Source organism: Hemitrygon akajei, chromosome 18 (assembly GCF_048418815.1).
Source record: "Hemitrygon akajei chromosome 18, sHemAka1.3, whole genome shotgun sequence".
Taxonomy (NCBI): Eukaryota; Metazoa; Chordata; class Chondrichthyes; order Myliobatiformes; family Dasyatidae; genus Hemitrygon; species Hemitrygon akajei.
In genome coordinates this window covers 35,270,894-35,289,403 of record NC_133141.1, presented here as the reverse complement: position 1 = coordinate 35,289,403, position 18,510 = coordinate 35,270,894, and the positions used below count along the sequence as shown (strand labels likewise).

General features: G+C 43.1%; 1 protein-coding gene across 5 annotated transcripts in view; it reads right to left on the bottom strand.

Moving 5' to 3' along the window:
- LOC140741309 (arf-GAP with GTPase, ANK repeat and PH domain-containing protein 1-like) overlaps positions 1-18,510 on the bottom strand; it is a 172,884-nt gene that overhangs the window by 115,155 nt on the left and 39,219 nt on the right. For 3 of the 5 annotated variants that reach the window (XM_073071375.1, XM_073071377.1, XM_073071376.1), the window contains exon 1: positions 1,869-3,328. The exons of the other annotated variants lie outside the window; for them this stretch is intronic. In XM_073071375.1, the coding sequence (XP_072927476.1) occupies positions 1,869-3,156 (1,288 nt within the window). In that variant the 5' untranslated portion in view covers positions 3,157-3,328. Of the gene's footprint in view, positions 1-1,868; positions 3,329-18,510 lie in introns of those variants that run through there. 5 annotated transcript variants of the gene reach the window in all.

Sequence of the window (18,510 nt, the reverse complement as noted above, 5' to 3'; positions counted from 1 at the left end):
AAATGTTAGAACATGGAAACATGGTGTTTCTCCTCCAGGTGAGCAGTAATCCTAATCCTGCATGCGTGCGTCCATTCCGATACCCACTCATCGCTACTTCAATTACTCAAAGATTCATAAAGAGATACAGCATGCAAAGTGGCACTTCAGCCCACAGAGTCTGTGCTGGCCATCAAGGGCACATTTTTCTTTACTTTTTCTTTACTTGCTATGTCAGCATTTCTTGCCCATTCCCAACTGTCCCTGAACTGAGGAGGCAGATAATGGTCAACCACACTGGTTGATCTGGAGTCACATATAGAGAGTACCAGGTAAAACTGTTGATACGTCAGATAGGCATTTATAACAGTACAGTGATTCCAAGACTAAAGTTGCCAGGACTAGCTTTGATTGCTTAATTTTAAATTTCCCAGCTGCTTTCTATTCAAACTCTGCTTTCCTTGTCACATCACATAAATATATACTCTGTCCTGGGTGATTTTCTCTTCATTCTGAAACCCCTAGTTGTGCAGAGTTAGCTATTGATTCCAGTTAGGGTTTTACGGTTGACCTCAGATCCCTTGGAAGTGGGGTAAAACAATACCAGTGAAGTAATACGCACATAGAAACATAGAAAATAGGTGCGGGAGTAGGCCATTCGGCCCTTCAAGCCTGCACCACCATTCAGTATGATCATGGCTGATCATCCAACTCAGAACCCTGTACCTGCTTTCTCTCCATACCCCCTGATCCCTTTAGCCACAAGGGCCATATCTAACTTCCTCTTAAATATAGCCAATGAACCGGCCTCAACTGTTTCCTGTGGCAGAGAATTCCACAGATTCACCACTCTCTGTGTGAAGAAGTTTTTCCTCATCTTGGTCCTAAAAGGCTTCCCCTTTATCCTTAAACTGTGACCCCTCGTTCTGGACTTCCCCAACATCAGAAACAATCTTCCTGTATCTAGCCTGTCCAATCCCTTTAGAATTTTATACATTTCAATAAGATCCCCCCTCAATCTTCTAAATTCCAGTGAGTATAGTCACTATGGGCAGGATCCACATATCCAAGAGTAGCCTAGAGACTCAAAGAACATGGAACAGTACTGCACAGGACAAGCAATTCGGCCACCACATTGTGTCAAACTACTTAAACCATTACTCCTAATTAGTCCCTCTTTCCTGCACATTGACCACATCCCTCCCTTCTTTACAAATTCATGTCCCTGTGTAAGAGTCCCTGAAACACTCCAATGCAATTGGCCTCCAGCACCATCCATGGCAGTGCATTCCAGACCCCCCCACCCTTAGTGTAATAAAAATGTGCCCTGCACAACTCTGCTGTACTTTCCCTCTCTCACCTTAAATACCTGCTCTCTAGTATTGATCTTTCAATCATGGGAGAAATATATTGGCTATCTATTCTTACCTATGCCTCCAGCAAATCTCCCCTTAGCCTCTGCCACTCCAGAGAAAATGGCCCCAGCTTGATCAGCCTCTCCTCATAGCACATCCTTCAAACCAGGCAGCATCCTAGTACACCTCCTCTGCACCCTCTTTCACGAGATGACCAGAACTGAACGCAATACACTAAATGTGCCCTCATCAGAGTTTTACAAAGCTGTAACATAACTTAAGTTAGTAAGTGTGAGCATGCAAGAACATGGCTGATGGGAACTAAAGCAGGCTAATCAGTGAAGCTTCCCAGGATTGAACCAACTCTCTTGAATTGGAGATTGGTCCACTGGTTGTAGCACTGGAGGAACCCAAAATGCTCTGGGAGAAAGTTAAGTTACTTTTTTCATTCAAAAGAAGTACAATCTTCTTTGAGGCGCAGGACAAACATTAATAAACCAATTTATGAGAAATGCGAGCTAAGTTTGTGCTTACTTTGACTTGGGGAAGGGCCTCTGGTACCTGCAGCAAAATCCTTTTGAGTTAATCCACCACTCGCAGATGAGACAGACACAGAGCCAATGCTCTTTGTGAAGATTCCACTGATAAACTTCAGCATCTTGCGATCCCGTGCACTGGACTTAGTTTTCTCAGGGTTTGGGATGTCTCGGCCCTGCTCGAGCTCTTCAGACAGGGTGTGAATGTCACTATTATCCAACGTTCTGCTCTTTCCTTTGCCCTGCTCAGCTGCTGTCTGGCTCACTCTTCTGTGCAGCATCTCTCCGGCACTCCTCAGGCTTTCCACTCTTGGATACTTCTTGCTGCTGACTTGGATTTTCGTCTTCATTTCACTCTCTTGCCAAGACAGGCGGTTGGTCTGCCGGACCTGCTTCTCTTTCCTCCCTAAGGTTTTTGGTTCTGTTTTACCCTGGTTGCCACTGGGGCTTCTCATTACACCTGGGCTCTTCTCAGCAATCACAGGCAAGGACTGGGGCTTCTTTACGTAGTCTTTCTCTGTATGTTGAGAGACAGTTATGATTTTCTCAAGTGACAGATCCTTTTCAACTTCAGCCTTCTTCTCAACTTGGATCTCTGTATGTTTACTCAGCAAGTTCTGCTCTGGGAGGATACAGGAGCTCACGACTCTTTCAATTTGATCTTTCAAGGTTCCTTCCGCTTCAGGCCATCCAGGGTGCTCCCCTTCAGTCTGTGGTTTGCTGTGGCTTCTATTAGAAACAAAAGGATTGGCAAGTTTCTCTTCGATTGTAGCACTGGCACACAATTGACTCGGTTGAATCTGACCATCTTGCTTCCTCTCATTAGTGCGCTTGGCATCAGTCTGCCCGCGAGGGTCTGTCGGCTGGATACAGGGTGTGAAACGAGGCAACAACCCGACAATTTCAGATTTACTCACAGCTTTTGGCGATGGCTGAAGATGGGCTTTGCTTGGAAATTCGTCCTCTTCACTCCGAGCTGTTCTGAAATCCCCCAGTTCTTCAGGTTCACTAATGAACTTGCCGTCTATTGTTCCAGGTTGAAATAGCTCCACATTCCGGATGGTTTTTAAGCTTGGATTTCGGGGTGCTTCAGTGACACCCTGGTCGTGTAATAAAGAGATCTTCTCTGCAGCCTCAGCCCCGCCAGGTTCCTCTTCAGATGGGGTGGCTTTGTCCTTCTGGCAAGTCTCACTCCCACTGCCTCCATCGCTCAGAGGCTCTAATTTAACGAGTGTGAGAGAGATATGAAAAGTAGTCCTTCGTTGCAAGATTGCTCCTCTGTTCATGAGTTCAGAGTACGAAGGTAGCACAGGGCTCCGAAAGGTTCATGGTTCCAACACAGACCACCCATCCGGACAAGAATTCTATGGGCTAGGCTTCTTGAAATCCACGATGCAATACAAAAGGATACATGTTTTGCGCTGCAGAACAGAGATCATCCTAGGCATCAAGCATCCTCATTACACAATACAGATACCCACCCCCCCCCCTCCCTCCCTTACCACAGCTGCAGTGCTCTTTCCAAGGTTTCCGGACATATTCCTATTTACATTTCAGGTGCCAAAAGGAAGTGGAGGAAATACTGAACGGGAAAAAAAATGATACAAAATCATTACAAGACTTGGCGGAGGGGGAAGACAAAAAAAATAAGCAAGCCCTAGTTCTGTGGAATAAACCACTGAAATCCTTTCAACACTTCTCCGATCAAACAGCTTGATGAGATAATGAAGACACCAGAGTATACATTGAGAATTCACATTGATTCAGGTCTGAAACGCTTAGTGAGGGTCCTCTGCAAAATCTGGACTGGAATCCCCTTCCAACTCCAAGGAAATGGTGTCTTACATTTAATGGTCGTCCCTTTCCCTTATCACTGAAACCTACAGTAAAAACCCTACATTTTTTTTCAGACTGATTTCAGAATGACAGAACAGCAGACTAAGATACTCAGAAGAATCATAGTTCACAGTGAGGTGAGCTAGGGGGTGGGACAGAGTGGGTTGGAGAGAAGATAAGTTGCTCAATGTTAATCGCTCGGGTAGAAATCCATCTCTTATTTGTCAGTAAGGCAATTACTGTGGGAGAAGAAACATGGATGCAGGATGATACATTCCACATCAACGGGAAGAGAGCCAACAAGCTGCTTGTGTGAGCTACAATTTACAGCAAAAAAACACTTAAGAGTTTCAGCAGGAAAATGGGTGGATACCACTTTGATGGACAGGAGAGAGAGAGAGAGCTTCCTAAAATTATGGGAAGGCTATAACTGTCAATCTCAATAACAATTTAAGTAAATCACAGAGCAGACAGGATTACAACATCTTCAATATCAAAATCTAACAAGTCAATCGGCTGTATACATCCATGTGATTTACAAAAATGAAGAGAGATATAAGTTCAGGAGATGTCCGGTACAGAAGAAAATAAATAGTTAATGCACTTTCTTTAAATTAAAATAAAACTCCTTTAATGGCAGCAATTTTAGATCATCATCATTGTACTGGGAAGCCGATTTGCAAATATTAAGTGTTGACTCCTCTCTAGAGTGCAGAAGGATTTGCTATAACAGTTCTAAATTTGTCTTTCATTAATTTCTTGCTTCCTTTCTACTTTTCCCAGAATGTAAAATAATATCCCAGATTAAAAACATTTATTATTTTCAGGCCTATGAAGAAGTGAATTTTTTTCTTGATGATAAAGCCAAGTAAAACACAAAGTTATTTCTCAATAAATTCTCAAGATGCTCGGCTAGTTTTCCTGCTATATCTTCAGCAGAAAAACAGACAATCTAAGGAACCTGGTTATATCACCTCACTATAGGAAGAAAGTAGAAACTATAGAAAGGGTGCAGAGGAGATTTACGAGGATATTGCCTGGATTGGGGAGCATGCCTCATGAGAATAGGTTGAGTGAAGTCAGCCTTTTCTCCTTGGAGCGACAGAGGGTGAGAGGTGACCTGATAGAGGTGTACAAGATGATGAGAGGCATTGATCGTGTGGATAGTCAGAGGCTTTTTCCCAGGGCTGAAATGGCTGCCACAAGAGGACACAGGTTTAAGGTGCTGGGGAGTAGGTACAGAGGAAATGTCAGGGGTAAGTTTTTTTACGCAGAGAGTGGTGAGTGTGTGGAATGGGCTGTCGGCAACGGTGGTGGAGGCGGAAACGATTGGGTTTTTTAAGAGACTCCTAGACAGGTACATGGAGCTCAGAAAAATAAAAGGCTATGGGTAACCCTAGGTAATTTCTAAGGTAGGGACATGTTTGGCACAGCTTTGTGGGCCAAAGGGCCTGTATTGTGCTGTAGGTTTCCTATGTTTCCATTAGAGTTTCATTGACACAAGGGGTACTGCAGATCCTGGAAACCTGACTTCTTCCCCCTTCCTTCTCAGTCCTGATGAAGGGTCTCAACCCGAAGCATTGACTCTTTATTTCCACCCATAGATGCTGCCTGACCTGCTGAGCTCCACCAGCACACTGTGCATATTAGAGTTTCCTTTCAGATTTGAAACATTAAATTTCCAGCCAGCCGTTGAGTGGCCAGGTTCACACACAAGGACTCCTAAGCATGGAATGTCCAGTCCTCAGAGAACGATGAAGATAGTGGCCAATATGCCAAGGGCATATAGTCTAGAGCACACCCCATTATGAACCTTATGACCTGTGTAAATGTGGCACCTGCCCTTCCACTAATCCTGTAAGTTCCATGATGACAAGCACAGGAGGAATTTGGGAACCTGATTTCTCTAGTGTTTCCTCATAACTTAAACCTTGTTGATTGGTCTTGTGGATTTCCTCTGTATGTCCTCAGTTTCATTAATATTTGCCCAGCACTTATGATCTGAACTGGATGCAATGCTTTAGCTACATTTTGACCTGAACTTGCTTACAGCTTGAACACAACCTCTTCCAAGTTGTCCTGCATCTTTTCCGTTACAAGGCTCAGTGAACTATCGAACTATGTTGATTACTGCTCTTCAGTATGGGGGTTTCACAGAATCTCGCTGTTTCAGTACCACTTTACTATTTAGTTAATTTCACAGTGGAAAGGCTCTGCACTCACTGTTGGTGCATGCTGGTCACAGTGAGGAGGCACGTAGTAAACACTATAGGCATTAGTTGTACGCTTAGGTAAAGACAGGATATTTGACCAGGAACCCTATTTCTGATCTGTATCCAGTAAGACCTGCTGCTAAGTCTACGGAGCCATACTTCACGCAGCTTCAGAAGTGGAAAGGCAGGGCAGTAATTACTTTTGTTCCCTTCAAGACAGCCCAGCCAAACTGGAAGTGTTAAGAGTTCCAAACCACTGCAGGCAGTGACACATATTTGTGAGTGTCAGTGAAACAGGTCTGTAATAATCACACTGAAAAGGCTTTACGAATGAGAATTTATTGGAAATGTTTGCTTTGAGCATCATGCAGTGTAATGTTTAGCAGCAAGAGTGGTGCTATAAAGAAAGGAAGCCTTGTTTAGTGAGCAACTTGTTATTCACAGTACATTACACTTTACAGTTGTGTTCAGCTTTGCAATTTACCTGCAGTGCTGGCGCTAATGGAACGGACTCTGCTGCTCTGTCCTTTTCCAAATTTAATAAACCATGCTCAAATTTGTAATTATTTATTAAGTGAACCAGGGGTGAAGTATTGTGCCTGAGTGGCATAAGGCAGTGAAGTCCAACCCCAATCACCTGGGGAAATTGAAAGGCTTGTATTCCTTTGAAGGTTGCAGATTAAGGGGCGATCTTGTTGATTATGCTTGAAGGATTTGATCAGAGTTTAAAACAATCGCCTCTGGTATGAGAGTTGGGGGATGGAGGAGGGAGAAGAAATGCAATGTCCAGAAACAACAGGGTAGAGACTTAAAATTCAAAAATTAAAGGGAGAAAGAAAAGTGGGTGGTAGGAGATTTAGGTGGAGTGGATTGACATGTAATAGAGAATAGTTTACATGGACATATATGTGGGAAGGGGACTGATAGTCTTACTTTGAGAGCTGGCAAAGACTCAATGGGCTGAATTGCCTTTTTTCTGTGTCGTAAGGAAATATAAGAAATATGAAGATGTGAGAAATAAAAAACATGAAACAGGAAAAGTTGGCTACTCAGCTCCTCAAGTCTGTTCCGACCTTTAATAATGTCACAGATGATCCTGAACACCTTACAGGCCAAACCCTTAATCACCCCTCTGTGCGAAAAAAATCTACCAATTTCAGCCTACAATATTGTCAACCGCAGAGCACATACAGTCCTCTAAAATGGAGAAATCCCAGAGTCAGGCCTCTGAAATGAAGAAAATCCTCCCTCAACATGGTCCAACGTGGCTAACCCATTATCCGGTAACTGTTGTCTGGTTTGAGACTCTTCAGCCTGGGGGGCTGGGGGGAGACAATCACTCAGTATCCACCCTTCTTCAATCGTTCTTTGAACCTTTTTAATCAAATTGCCTAATTGCCTCTCATTCTTCTAAACTCCAACGAGTAAATGGCACTCTTATTCTCTCCTCACAGGACAAGCTTTCTTTGAAATCAATCTAATGAGTCTATCTACACCACCTCTGAGGCAAGTGTATACTTTAAGCTGCCTATGCAAAATGTGCAGAGTACAGCAAAACTAACCCGTCCTCTTGTTTGAAATGAAAAATTGTAGAGAATTCTGCACACAGTAGAGCAGAAGGAGCCTGTGCTGAGCAGATAGCATTGAACACACAGACTGCATGTCCATCACAAAGGGACGGGGGACTGCATTCGACACACCACACAGTCACTGGAAGCAGGAAATCAGACAAGAACCTCTTCGCATTGCAGCTGAACAGCGCAGCGTGTGGCCCATCATAGAGGAGGCAAATTCCAATTACATTGCCTATAAAAGAAAATGAATTAAAATACATAATACAAACCAGGCTCCTCTTCCCCAAGGAATCATCAGAACACATAAATCCCTCTATTACCAATGCACAGGAGTGCTGCATATTCGGTGGACAATATACAAGGCGCAGGCCCTTGCCTCTCACATTGACATTTACCATCTGGTCACCGGTCATAAATTATTCAAATTACTTTAAAGCGACAAAGCATAAACGTAAGGAGGTTTTAACGAGTCAAAATTTAGTGACACAATAAAAAATAAGTGTGGTGAGTGTCAGCCTCACTGCAGCCCACAGCAGTAAAAACTGAGCGAGTCTGAGCGCACTGTGATTTCCAGCAATTTTGAAAGAAAAGTTGGAAAAACCAGCATATCAACAGCAAAGTGAAGACGTCAACAGCAGACTGGAAGGGTGAGGGGTTAGTAAACTGATGCCAGAACGGCAGCTCCAGACTTTTGGACATGTGCGACTAGGTGAATGTTTCGCTTAAGAAGAGCTGCGTGGTGAAGAGGTAGAGATGAGAGTGCCTTACAAACCAGAAAATCATCAGTTCAACAGTGTCGGAGGAAGGATTCAGCCTTCCAGGGCCAGTCCAGCTGGTGGGTCACAATTCCAATAAAATGTTCTTCCCAAACCTGCTGCACCCTATTATGTGGCTGGTGTGCATTTACATAGTACTAGATGTGCCTGATATGGCTGAGCATCTTCAGCTTGCCAGTGCTCTGTTATACTGTGGCTTATGCGAACAGGCCTGCTCTCCTTGAAACGGGATCAGATTAAGTGCTGAACAGTGCCTCCATCCCACAATTATGTGATGTTGCTGGAGTTATGGAGTCATGCAAACAGGCCCTTCGGCCCACCAGGTCTGCGCCAACCAACAACTATCTATTTATATGAAACCTACACTGATCCTATTTTATTCTCCCCACATTTCTGTAAACTCCCCAAGATTCTAACCCCTCACCATACACTAGGGCCAATTAGTCTATCTTTGGGATGTGGGTGGAAACTGGTTGCACAGGGGTAGAAACCCACATGGACACAGGGAGATTCCACACAGGCATTGCCAAGGGTCAGATTCAAACCCAGGTCTCTGACGCTGTCAGGCAGTACTTCTATGAACAGCACCGTTGTGTTGTCTGACCAACAAGAACATTTACCTTGCTCAGACTGTAGGAGCACCATCTTTCAGATGAGATGTTAAACGAAGGCCCCTTCTGTTCTCTCAGATGACTGTGGAAGATCTCACAGCCATCATTTTAAAGGCCAGTAGAGGATTTCTCCCCAGTGTTCTGGGGTCAAAATTCATCACCCAATCCATAGCACTGGAATGAATCATTTGGTAAATATCACACAGTGCACAAATTGACTGCCATGTTTCCTCCATTGAAACAGTGACTGCACTTCAGAAAGTGTTTCACTGACCACAAAGTTATTTGGAAGTTTTGGGGTTGCAAAAGGTTCCATAAAAATATAGTTCTGATAAAAGGCAATAGGCTAAAATGTTAACTTTGTTCCTCTTGAGTGACGCTGCATGATTTGCCTAACATTTCCTGTTTTAATTCCAGAGGTATGAGGTGGCATGGTAACCTAGTGGTCTGCGTAACACTATTACAGAACCAACAACCCTGGTTCAATTCCACTGCTGTCTGTAAAGAGATTGTATATTCTCCTCGTGACTGCATGGGTTTCCTGCAGGTGTTCCACTTTCCTCCCACATTCCAAAGATGTACGGGTCAGTAGGTGAACTGGTCATGTGGGTGTAATTGGGTGGTGTGGGCTTTTTGGATCTATTACCATGTTGTATCTCTACAGTGGTGCTAGAAAGTTTGTGAACTCTGTAGAATTGTATCTATTTCTGCATAAATATGACCTAAAATGGGATCAGATCTTCACACAAGTCCTAAAACTAGACAGAGAACCCAATTAAATAAATAACACAAAAACATTATACTTGCTCATTTATTTATTGAAAAATAAATCCAATATTACATGTATTTGTCGGAAAAAGTATGTGAACCTTTGTAACTGGTGTGACAGCCTTGTATAGCAATATCTTGAACCAAGCGTTTCCAGTAACTGTTCACCAGTTCTCCACATCCACTTGAAGGAATTTCAGGCCATTCCTCCTTACAAAACTGCTTCAGCTCTGGGATGTTGGTGGGCTTCCTTGCATGAACCGCTTGCTTCAGGTCCTTCCACAACATTTCTATAGGTTTAAGGTCAGGACTTTGACTTGGCCATTCCAAAACACAAATTTTCTTTTTAAACCATTCTGTTGCTGATTTACTCTCATCTTTCGGATCATTGACTTGTTGCATTATCCAATTTCTATTAAGCTTCAGGTGACGGACTGCTACCCTGACATTCTACTGTAAAATGTCTTGATACAATTTTGAATTCATTGTTCCCTCAACAAATGCAAGCTGTCCAGGCCCTGAGGCTGCAAAGCAGCCCCAAACCATCATGCTCCTTCCACCATGCTTCACAGCCTTTTTCCTCCAAACATAGCGGTGTGCATTTCTGCCAAAAGGTTCAACTTTTGTCTCATCTGTCCACAGAACATTGTCCCAGAAACGTTGCATAACATCCAGGTGGTCTTTTGCAAACATGAGACATGCAGCAATGTTTTTTAGGAGAGCAGTGGTTTCTTCTGTGGCGTCCTTCCATGAACACCATTTTTGTTCAGTGTTTTTTCTTATAGTGGACACATGAAAGTTCTAGAGATTTCTGCAGGTCTTTTGCTGTTACCCTTGCGCTCTTTTTCACCTCCTTCAGCATTGCACATTGAGCTCTCAGTGTGATCTCTGCAGGACACCCACTCCTAGGGAGAGTTTCCTCCATTTGTAGACAACTTCTCTTACTGTGAACTGAGGAACACTCGGGTCTTTAGAAATGCTTTTGTAACCTTTTCCAACTTCATGCATCTCTACAATTCTTCTTCTAAGTTGTTTTGATCAAAGCATGGTGCACATAAACAGATCTTTCTTGAGAAGAGCAGGCTCAATCAGTATCCTGACCATGTAACTTGGATCATTTTTCGCAATAAATAAATGAACAAGTATAATGTTTTGTGTTATTTATTTAATTAGGTTCTCTTTATCTAGTTTTAGGACTTATGTTAAGATCTGATCATATTTTAGGTCATATTTATGCAAAAACAGAAAATTCTATGGGGTTCACAAACTTTCTAGCACCACCATAAATAAATAATTGTTTTAAAACAACTGCTTTCTTCAGATTTGTGGAACAATGAGTGGTTGTGATTTTCAATTACAATCTCTGAATATCTCTGAGAAATATGACCTGGAATCAAACGGTGTCCACTGTGAAGATATCCAGCTTGTTGTGTGAGACATAGCACTGGACTGAACTTTTGAAATGCTGACTCTGGTCAGCCTTAGCTATGAAGTAACCAAAGGGTCACAGTACTGGGCTAATTGTGTTATTCATCCACCTGGTTTAATCATGTTTACCTTGTTCCATTCCCAGTCTCTCAAGTCTACCTTCATCCCTCCTGCACACATTGGCTCATGCCAGTGTTACAGTTCCACTGAAAGATATCTGCTGCCATTTCCAGGCGCTCCCTTTGCCATACCTTTACACCACCATCCCTGCCAAGTTTCCCCATCCCTGCCAAGTTTCCCCATCCCTCTTTTCCCCTCTCTTCCACCCAGACAGAGAAGCCACCTCACCTGGAGGCAGGGGGAGGGGCGAAATGCATCACAGCCAGTTGCTAACTCCAGCTAGACTGGAAGTCTCATCACAAACTCTGTCAAACAAAACTTTTACCTCATCATAACTAACAAACTGAAATATTTATAACAAACTACAAGGATTGTTCCTACACTTATCTGAATATTTCCCTGGGGTTGTTTTAGCAGTGCCCAAGAGATAGCTCTGTAATTCCTGAAGACTTTCTGGTCAATCTTAAAGCAATAATGACTATAATTCACTGTCAGTTTATCCTATTCTTATCCAATATCAACAAATGCACTGTTGCCAACAAATGTCTGTATGGTGAATCAGAACTTGGAATTCTGGCTGATTTTTCAAAGAGATGAGAAAAGTCTGAAGTAGGGAATGTCTGAGGTAGGGCTCCAAGGAGAGTCTCCCCAAGAGTAAAGAGGATGCATTTGAAGATATGAAACAGGAGCAGTAGTAAGCCACTTGGCCCTTCAAGCCTGTTCCCCATTTAAAAAGACATTAATGTTGCCCATTTCAGCATGTTGGCAGTAATTATTGCTTTGAGGAATATATAAATGTTTTAACAACAGCTTTTGGGACCTATTCTAAATAAAATCTTGGTCACCAACAAAACTTTGAGGTTGGGGTCTGTTTAATTGTTCATTTTCCATCAGCAAAATGAACATTAAGTATCTTTAACCCACAGTGTAGTATGAGCATAAAAGTGCCAAGTACCCTCCTAATCCAAAGTGCAGATGAACAAATCAAGCTTTTAAATAACACTCTCAGCGATTGCTTGGCCATCTTGAACAGTACCTCTAATTGGCCAATCACAGAGCAGCATTCACTGTTGCCATGAGCATCCTGGGTCCCCTGTATGTAGCAGCAAACCCAATACTGACAGAGTACGCTTGAAGTACGCTAAGACACCAGCAGAATGGGTCTGATTGGTTAACAATGTAGTCTTGGCAATATGCAAAGCATCTGAGTTACTTCTGCAAGTTGGCCTGACCCCTCTATTCAGCAGTGTTAATGATGTAGGCAGAGGTACAGACAACTGTCGTCTCTTGTGGAACAAAGCAATGATTGGTGCGTGTGGCAATAATAATTACAGGGTGCACATCACTGGATGGAAGTCTGACAGAATGAATGCTGCACCTGGCTTTTGGTTTGAGGGGAGGCACAAAATGACATCAAACTACTGGTTGCAAGTGTCAACTGATTTAACTTCTTTTTTTTTAACCCTTATTGTTACATGATGAGGAAGTTCAACTGTCTGTAATCTAACTCACATTTGCATCACCAGCAAATCTAACTTCACCAGCATATTTTTGCACAAGTAGAAGTATGTTCCAGCCAAGGTTATTTTCAATCTGCTTGATGAAGCAGATTGACTGCGGTTTCAGCACGCAGCAGTTTTGGGAGCTTGCTGTGCACAAAGTGACTGCTGTATTCCCTGCGTCACAAGTGTGGCTACACTGAAGTGACTGTGAAGGAGTGAAATGCAAAACAAATGCAGATACTGGACATCTGAAATCAAAAACAGACAGTGCTTAGCAGACTTAATATTTCAGGTTGACAACCTTTTATCAAGATTGGACAAGAGAAACTAGTGAGCTTGTAAAGAAAGAGGGAGGGGTGGAGAGAACAGAGGGGATGTCTGTGATAGGTTAGAGACCAAGGTTGTCTGGTGACACAAACACTGTTGGTGCTCTTCAGTTAAGAGAGGAATCCTTCTTGATTGCAACTGACCTATCTGACAAAAGTGCAGATTAGGTTAGAATAACTTTATTTGTTACTTGTATATTGAAACATAGAGTGAAATATGTCATTTTGCATCAATGGCCAACACAATCTGAAGAGTGTACTGGGTGCAGCCCACAAATGTCAACATGCCTCTGGTGTCAACACAGCATACTCACAACTTACTAATCTGTATGCCTTATGGGGAGAACATGCAAACTCCTTACAGACAGCGGCAGGAATTGAACCCTGATAGAGCATTATGCTAGCTGCTACACTACTGTGAATACTGTGCATAACAGCAGTTAGAGTGAATAAAACCAACATGCTGAAACTAAGATGCAGAACACAGCAATTGCTAGAAATCTGAAATGAAAGAGGACACAGGAAATACTCAAGAGGTCAGGCAGCATTTGTGGGGAGAGAACAAAAACAAGTTAATGCTAAAGGTGGATGATCTTACACCAACACTGGCCAACTCCTTACATGATGGTGCTATGTAAATGTAATCCATTCTCCCTTATCTCCTGCTACAAGAACTTTCATATTTAAAGCATCTTCAACATAATAAAATGTCCTAAGACACTTTGCAGTAGTATTAACAATTAATATTAACCCCTCAAAGGGGATGTTGGGCTGGTGATCAAAATCTTGGACAATGAATGGGCTAGCATCTTTGAGGTAGTAATCTCAGAACACAGCTCCCGGCAGCTGAAGACACTTGAATACATTCAATTCAGACACCGTTAAGAAGTTAGAACTGGAGGAATACAAACAGCCCCAGCGATACTGAGCTGGAGGAGGTTACAGCGATAGAGAGGGGTAAGTGCTGTTTAAATGGCAAAGGTCAGCCCATATTGGGGTAGTGGTGAACGGGACAAGGTGCATCATAGGCAGCAGAGCTGAATGAGGGTGGTCGGCCAGGCATGCATTGGAGAGGTTTAGAGGTGACAAAGACTGAATGAGGACAAAGCCAGTGTTTGTGCACAGTACTTGGTTTGAGTGCAATGCCCTTACTTTCATAACGTGTATGCTCTAAATGTCAAGGTTCACACAATAGGTCCATTCACTAGAGGGCAAGTTCTGGCTGGCAGTAGAAAGGAATGAATAGAGTGAGTGCATGTGTGTGATAAATGAGTCCTCAGTTAGATTTGAACTGAATATGGCTACTCCTGTTAGTTGGACTAGTTTCTGTTCCAACTCTGACATTCAGCCTGAAATATTAACTTTCTCTTTCCACAGCTGCTGCCTGACCAGCTGAGTGCTTCCAGCTTTATATTATGCAAACCCCGACCTCAAGCCTTTTGGAAAGTAGGCATGGCCACACTGCACCAGATACTTTATCAGTCTAAGACATTTTATCTCCTAAGTAGTGCAGTGCTCTCTCCCAGGAGGTTAACAATTTTTCTAATATATGACATCTAGATGCCACTTGATTTACACAAAGTTACTATAAATAAAATATAAAACTCCACTGTCTAAAAGAATCTAAACCCACTTCCTGTCTGAGTTACTGCACACTTCCAGTCATCAGGACACCAAATCAAGAGACTTCCATTTAACTGTTCTCCTTACCTTGAAATGCTAAGATAGTCACAAAAAAGAGAGAAAACAAGTTCCCTGATAGTTACAAAATGTGACTAGCAGAGAATTTGTTTTCTCTCTTTTTTTTGTTAAACACTGTTCTCCCTTACAAGAGCTCACCAACTCATTTCCTATGAGTTGGTGAGCTCTTTTCTTAAAGTTGGGAGCAATTCTCTGAACAGCCGTTGCTCACTAGACAGCGGTCACCCTCTGCCACAGCTCATACATGGAGGATGGTCCCATGAATGAAGCCCAACCCTCCCTGCACTGGAACATCTGCACCATGACATATTTCTCACTGCAATGTTTCACCTTAGTTCTTATAAATGCCTTTAGGGATTACAGCTAAATGTCAGGAGTGACAGGAAACTGTTCAACCCATGAGGTGAAGAGACCTGAACCAGCTGAAGTATGCTGACGATATATGTTTGAACACGCTTGGGGGCCAAGCTTCAAGATGCCAACTCATTTGTTATACTGGTGGATGGTAGTGGTATTGGTATTAGTTTATTATCACGTACCAATGTACAGTGAAAAGCTTATCTTGCCTGATGTTTATACAGATCAGATCATTACACACTACATTGAGCATACAGAATGCAGAATAGAGTGAAAAAGTTACAGAAAGTGCAAAGCAGGTAAAGGATAAAGTACAAGATCATAATGAGGTAGATTGTGAGGTCAATTTATTGTAAAAGAAGTCAGACTCAAATTCATATTCACCCCACACCTACACTTTGGAAAGCCCAATCACATGACTCTACTTCTACTCCCAGCCTATAGGCAGAGACTAAAGACTGCAGCACCAGTGGTGAGGACCAAGTAGTGAAGGGAGGCAGAGGAGCGCTTACAGAGCTGCTTTGAGTCAGTGGATGGACAATATTCATGGAGTCATTTTTGAATTTGAATAATTATGTCACAGTTGTCACCGACTTCATCAAGACCTGTGTGGATGAGTGTGTGCCTTTAAGAACATACTGGACATACCCACACCAAAAACTGTGGATGAACCAGGAAATTGATGGTCTACTGAAGGCTAGATTTGTGGCATTCAAGACAAGTGATCAAGAACAACACAAGAAGTCCAAGTATGACCTATGGAAGGCTAATTTATGAGCGAAAAAACAACTGATTGAAGTCAGAGACGGAATCTGATGCATGGAGTCTCTGGCAGGACTTGCAGGCCATTACTTAGTACAAGGTGAAACCTTGAAGAATCAACTCTTGCCTGAGCCAGAACCTAGGGCCGCTGCAATTTGCCTGTCACTACAGTAGGTCTACAGCAGATGCAATCTCACTGGCTCTCCAAGTGGCTTTGGATGACCTGGACAATAGCATTACCTATACCAGGCTGCTGTTTATTGATTACAGTTTAGCATTCAACACAATCATACCCTTAGTTCTAATCAACAATCTCCAAAGCCTGGGCCTCTGTACCTCCCTCCACAAATGGATCCTTGACTTCCTCATCGACAGACCACAATCAGTGCAAATTGGAAATAATATCTCCTCCTCGTTGACAATCAACAGTCAAGGAAGAGTGCTTTGCTCACTGCTCTACTCTCTCCTCACCTATGACTGTGTGGCCAGGCACAGCTCAAATGCCATCTATAAATTTACCAGTGATACAACTCTTGTTGGCAGAATTTCAGATGGTGACAAGGAGGTGTACAGGAACAAGACAGAAGCTGGTTGAGTGGTGTTGCAGCTACAACTTTGCAGTCAACATCAGTAAGACCAAGGAGCTGATTGTGGACTTCAGGAAGGGGAAATCAAAGGAATACACACCAGTCCTCATTGAGAGATCAGCAGTGAAAAGAGTGAGCAGTTTCCAGTTCCCGGGGGTCAACATCTTTGAAAATCCTTCCTGGGTCCAACATATTACAATTACAATTGAAGAGCAGCTGTATTTCATTAGGAGTTTGAGGAGAATTGGTATGTCACCAAAGACTAGCAAATTTCTACAGATGTACCATGGAGAGCATTCCAACTGGTTGCATCACTGTCTGGTAGGGAGAGACGACTGCACAGGATCAGAAAAAACTGCAAAAAATCCCTCAAAAAGGGTCCATCCATCATTAAGGACCCCCATCACCCAGGGCATGTCCTCTTCTCATTGTTACCATCGAAGAGGAGGTACAGGAGCCTGAAGATACACACTCAATGTTTTGGGAACAGTTTTTTTTTTGTCTGCCATCAGATTTCTGAATTGACAATGAACCTATGTACTCTACTTCACTTTTTTTTCTTTTTTGGCTCTCTTTTTACACTACATTTATAATTTTTTTCTGGTTGTAATTTGTACATTTTCGTCCTATTATGTACTGCATTGCACTGCTGCCACAAATTTCGTGACATATGCCAGTGATATTAAACCTGATTCTGATATTTATCACATTCACATTGAAACATACAGTGAAATGTGTCATTTACATCAATATCCAAAACACCTAAGGATGTGCTGTGGACAGCCTGCAATTATTGTCACACATTCCAGCGCCAGCATAGCATGCCCACAATGCTTAGCAGAACAATACAGAACACGCCAAACGACAAAGCAACAACGGGAAAACAAACCCCATTCCTCCCAACCACCCACCCACATACACAGTCGTCTAACCCCAGGAACTCCTACTCCGATTCTGGAACCTGCCAATGACTTGCTGACCTGGAACAGACTCCTGTCCATTCAAGGGTCTGATAAAAGTTGTCCCTGTGCCTGGTGGTACGTGCTTTCAGGTTTCTGTATCTTCTGCCCAATGGGAGGGGGAGAAAAAAATATCCAGGGTGGGCGAGGTCTTTGATTATGTTGGCCACTTTACTGAGGCAGTGAGAAGTATAGACAGAGTCCGTAGAGAGAGGCTGGTTCCTGTGATGTACTGAGCCATATCCACAACTCTCTGCAGTTTCTTGTGGTCGTGTACAATACAAAGTTGCTATGCATCCAGATAGAATTCTTTCTATGGTACATTGATAAAAAATGGTAAGAATCACCAGGGATGTGATGGATTTCTTTAGCCTCCTAAGGAAGTAGAGTTGTTGGTGAGTGTTCTTGGCGTCAACATATTTAGACCAGGACAGGCTATTGGTGATGTTCACACCTAGAAATCTGAAGCACTCAATCTGCTTAATCGCAACACCATTGATGTAGACAGGAGCATGAGCACCGATGCCACCCACCCCCCCCCCCCAACGGCGGCCCTTAATTCAATGACTCTTTTGTTTTGCTGACATTGAGGTTGTTGTCATGATACCATGTCACTTCCATTCCAGGACATCTGAGATGTCCTCCTTCTTTAAAGAATGAGGTTTCCCCTCCCTCCACTGTTGATGCTGCCCTCACCCACATCTCCTCCATTTCCTGTACATCCACGCTCACCCCATCTTCTGGCCACCTCAACAATGGTGGAGTCCCTCTTGTCCTTACCTATAATCCCATCAACCTCCGTATCCAACACATCATCCTCTAAAATTTCCACCATCTCCAAAGGGACCCAACCACTAAACATATCTTTACCTCCCCCCAACTCTTCTCTTTCCGCAGGAATCGCTTCCTCCGCGATTCCCTTGTCCATTCGTCCCTCCTCACTAATCTCCTTCCCGGCACTTAACCCTGCAAACAGTCTAAGTGCTACACCTACCTATTCACCTCTTCTCTCACCTCCATTCAGGGCCCCAAACAGTCCTTCCAGGTGAGGCAACAGTTCACCTGTGAATCTGCTGAGGTCATCTATTGTGTCCGGTGCTCTCAGTGCGGACTCCTCTAC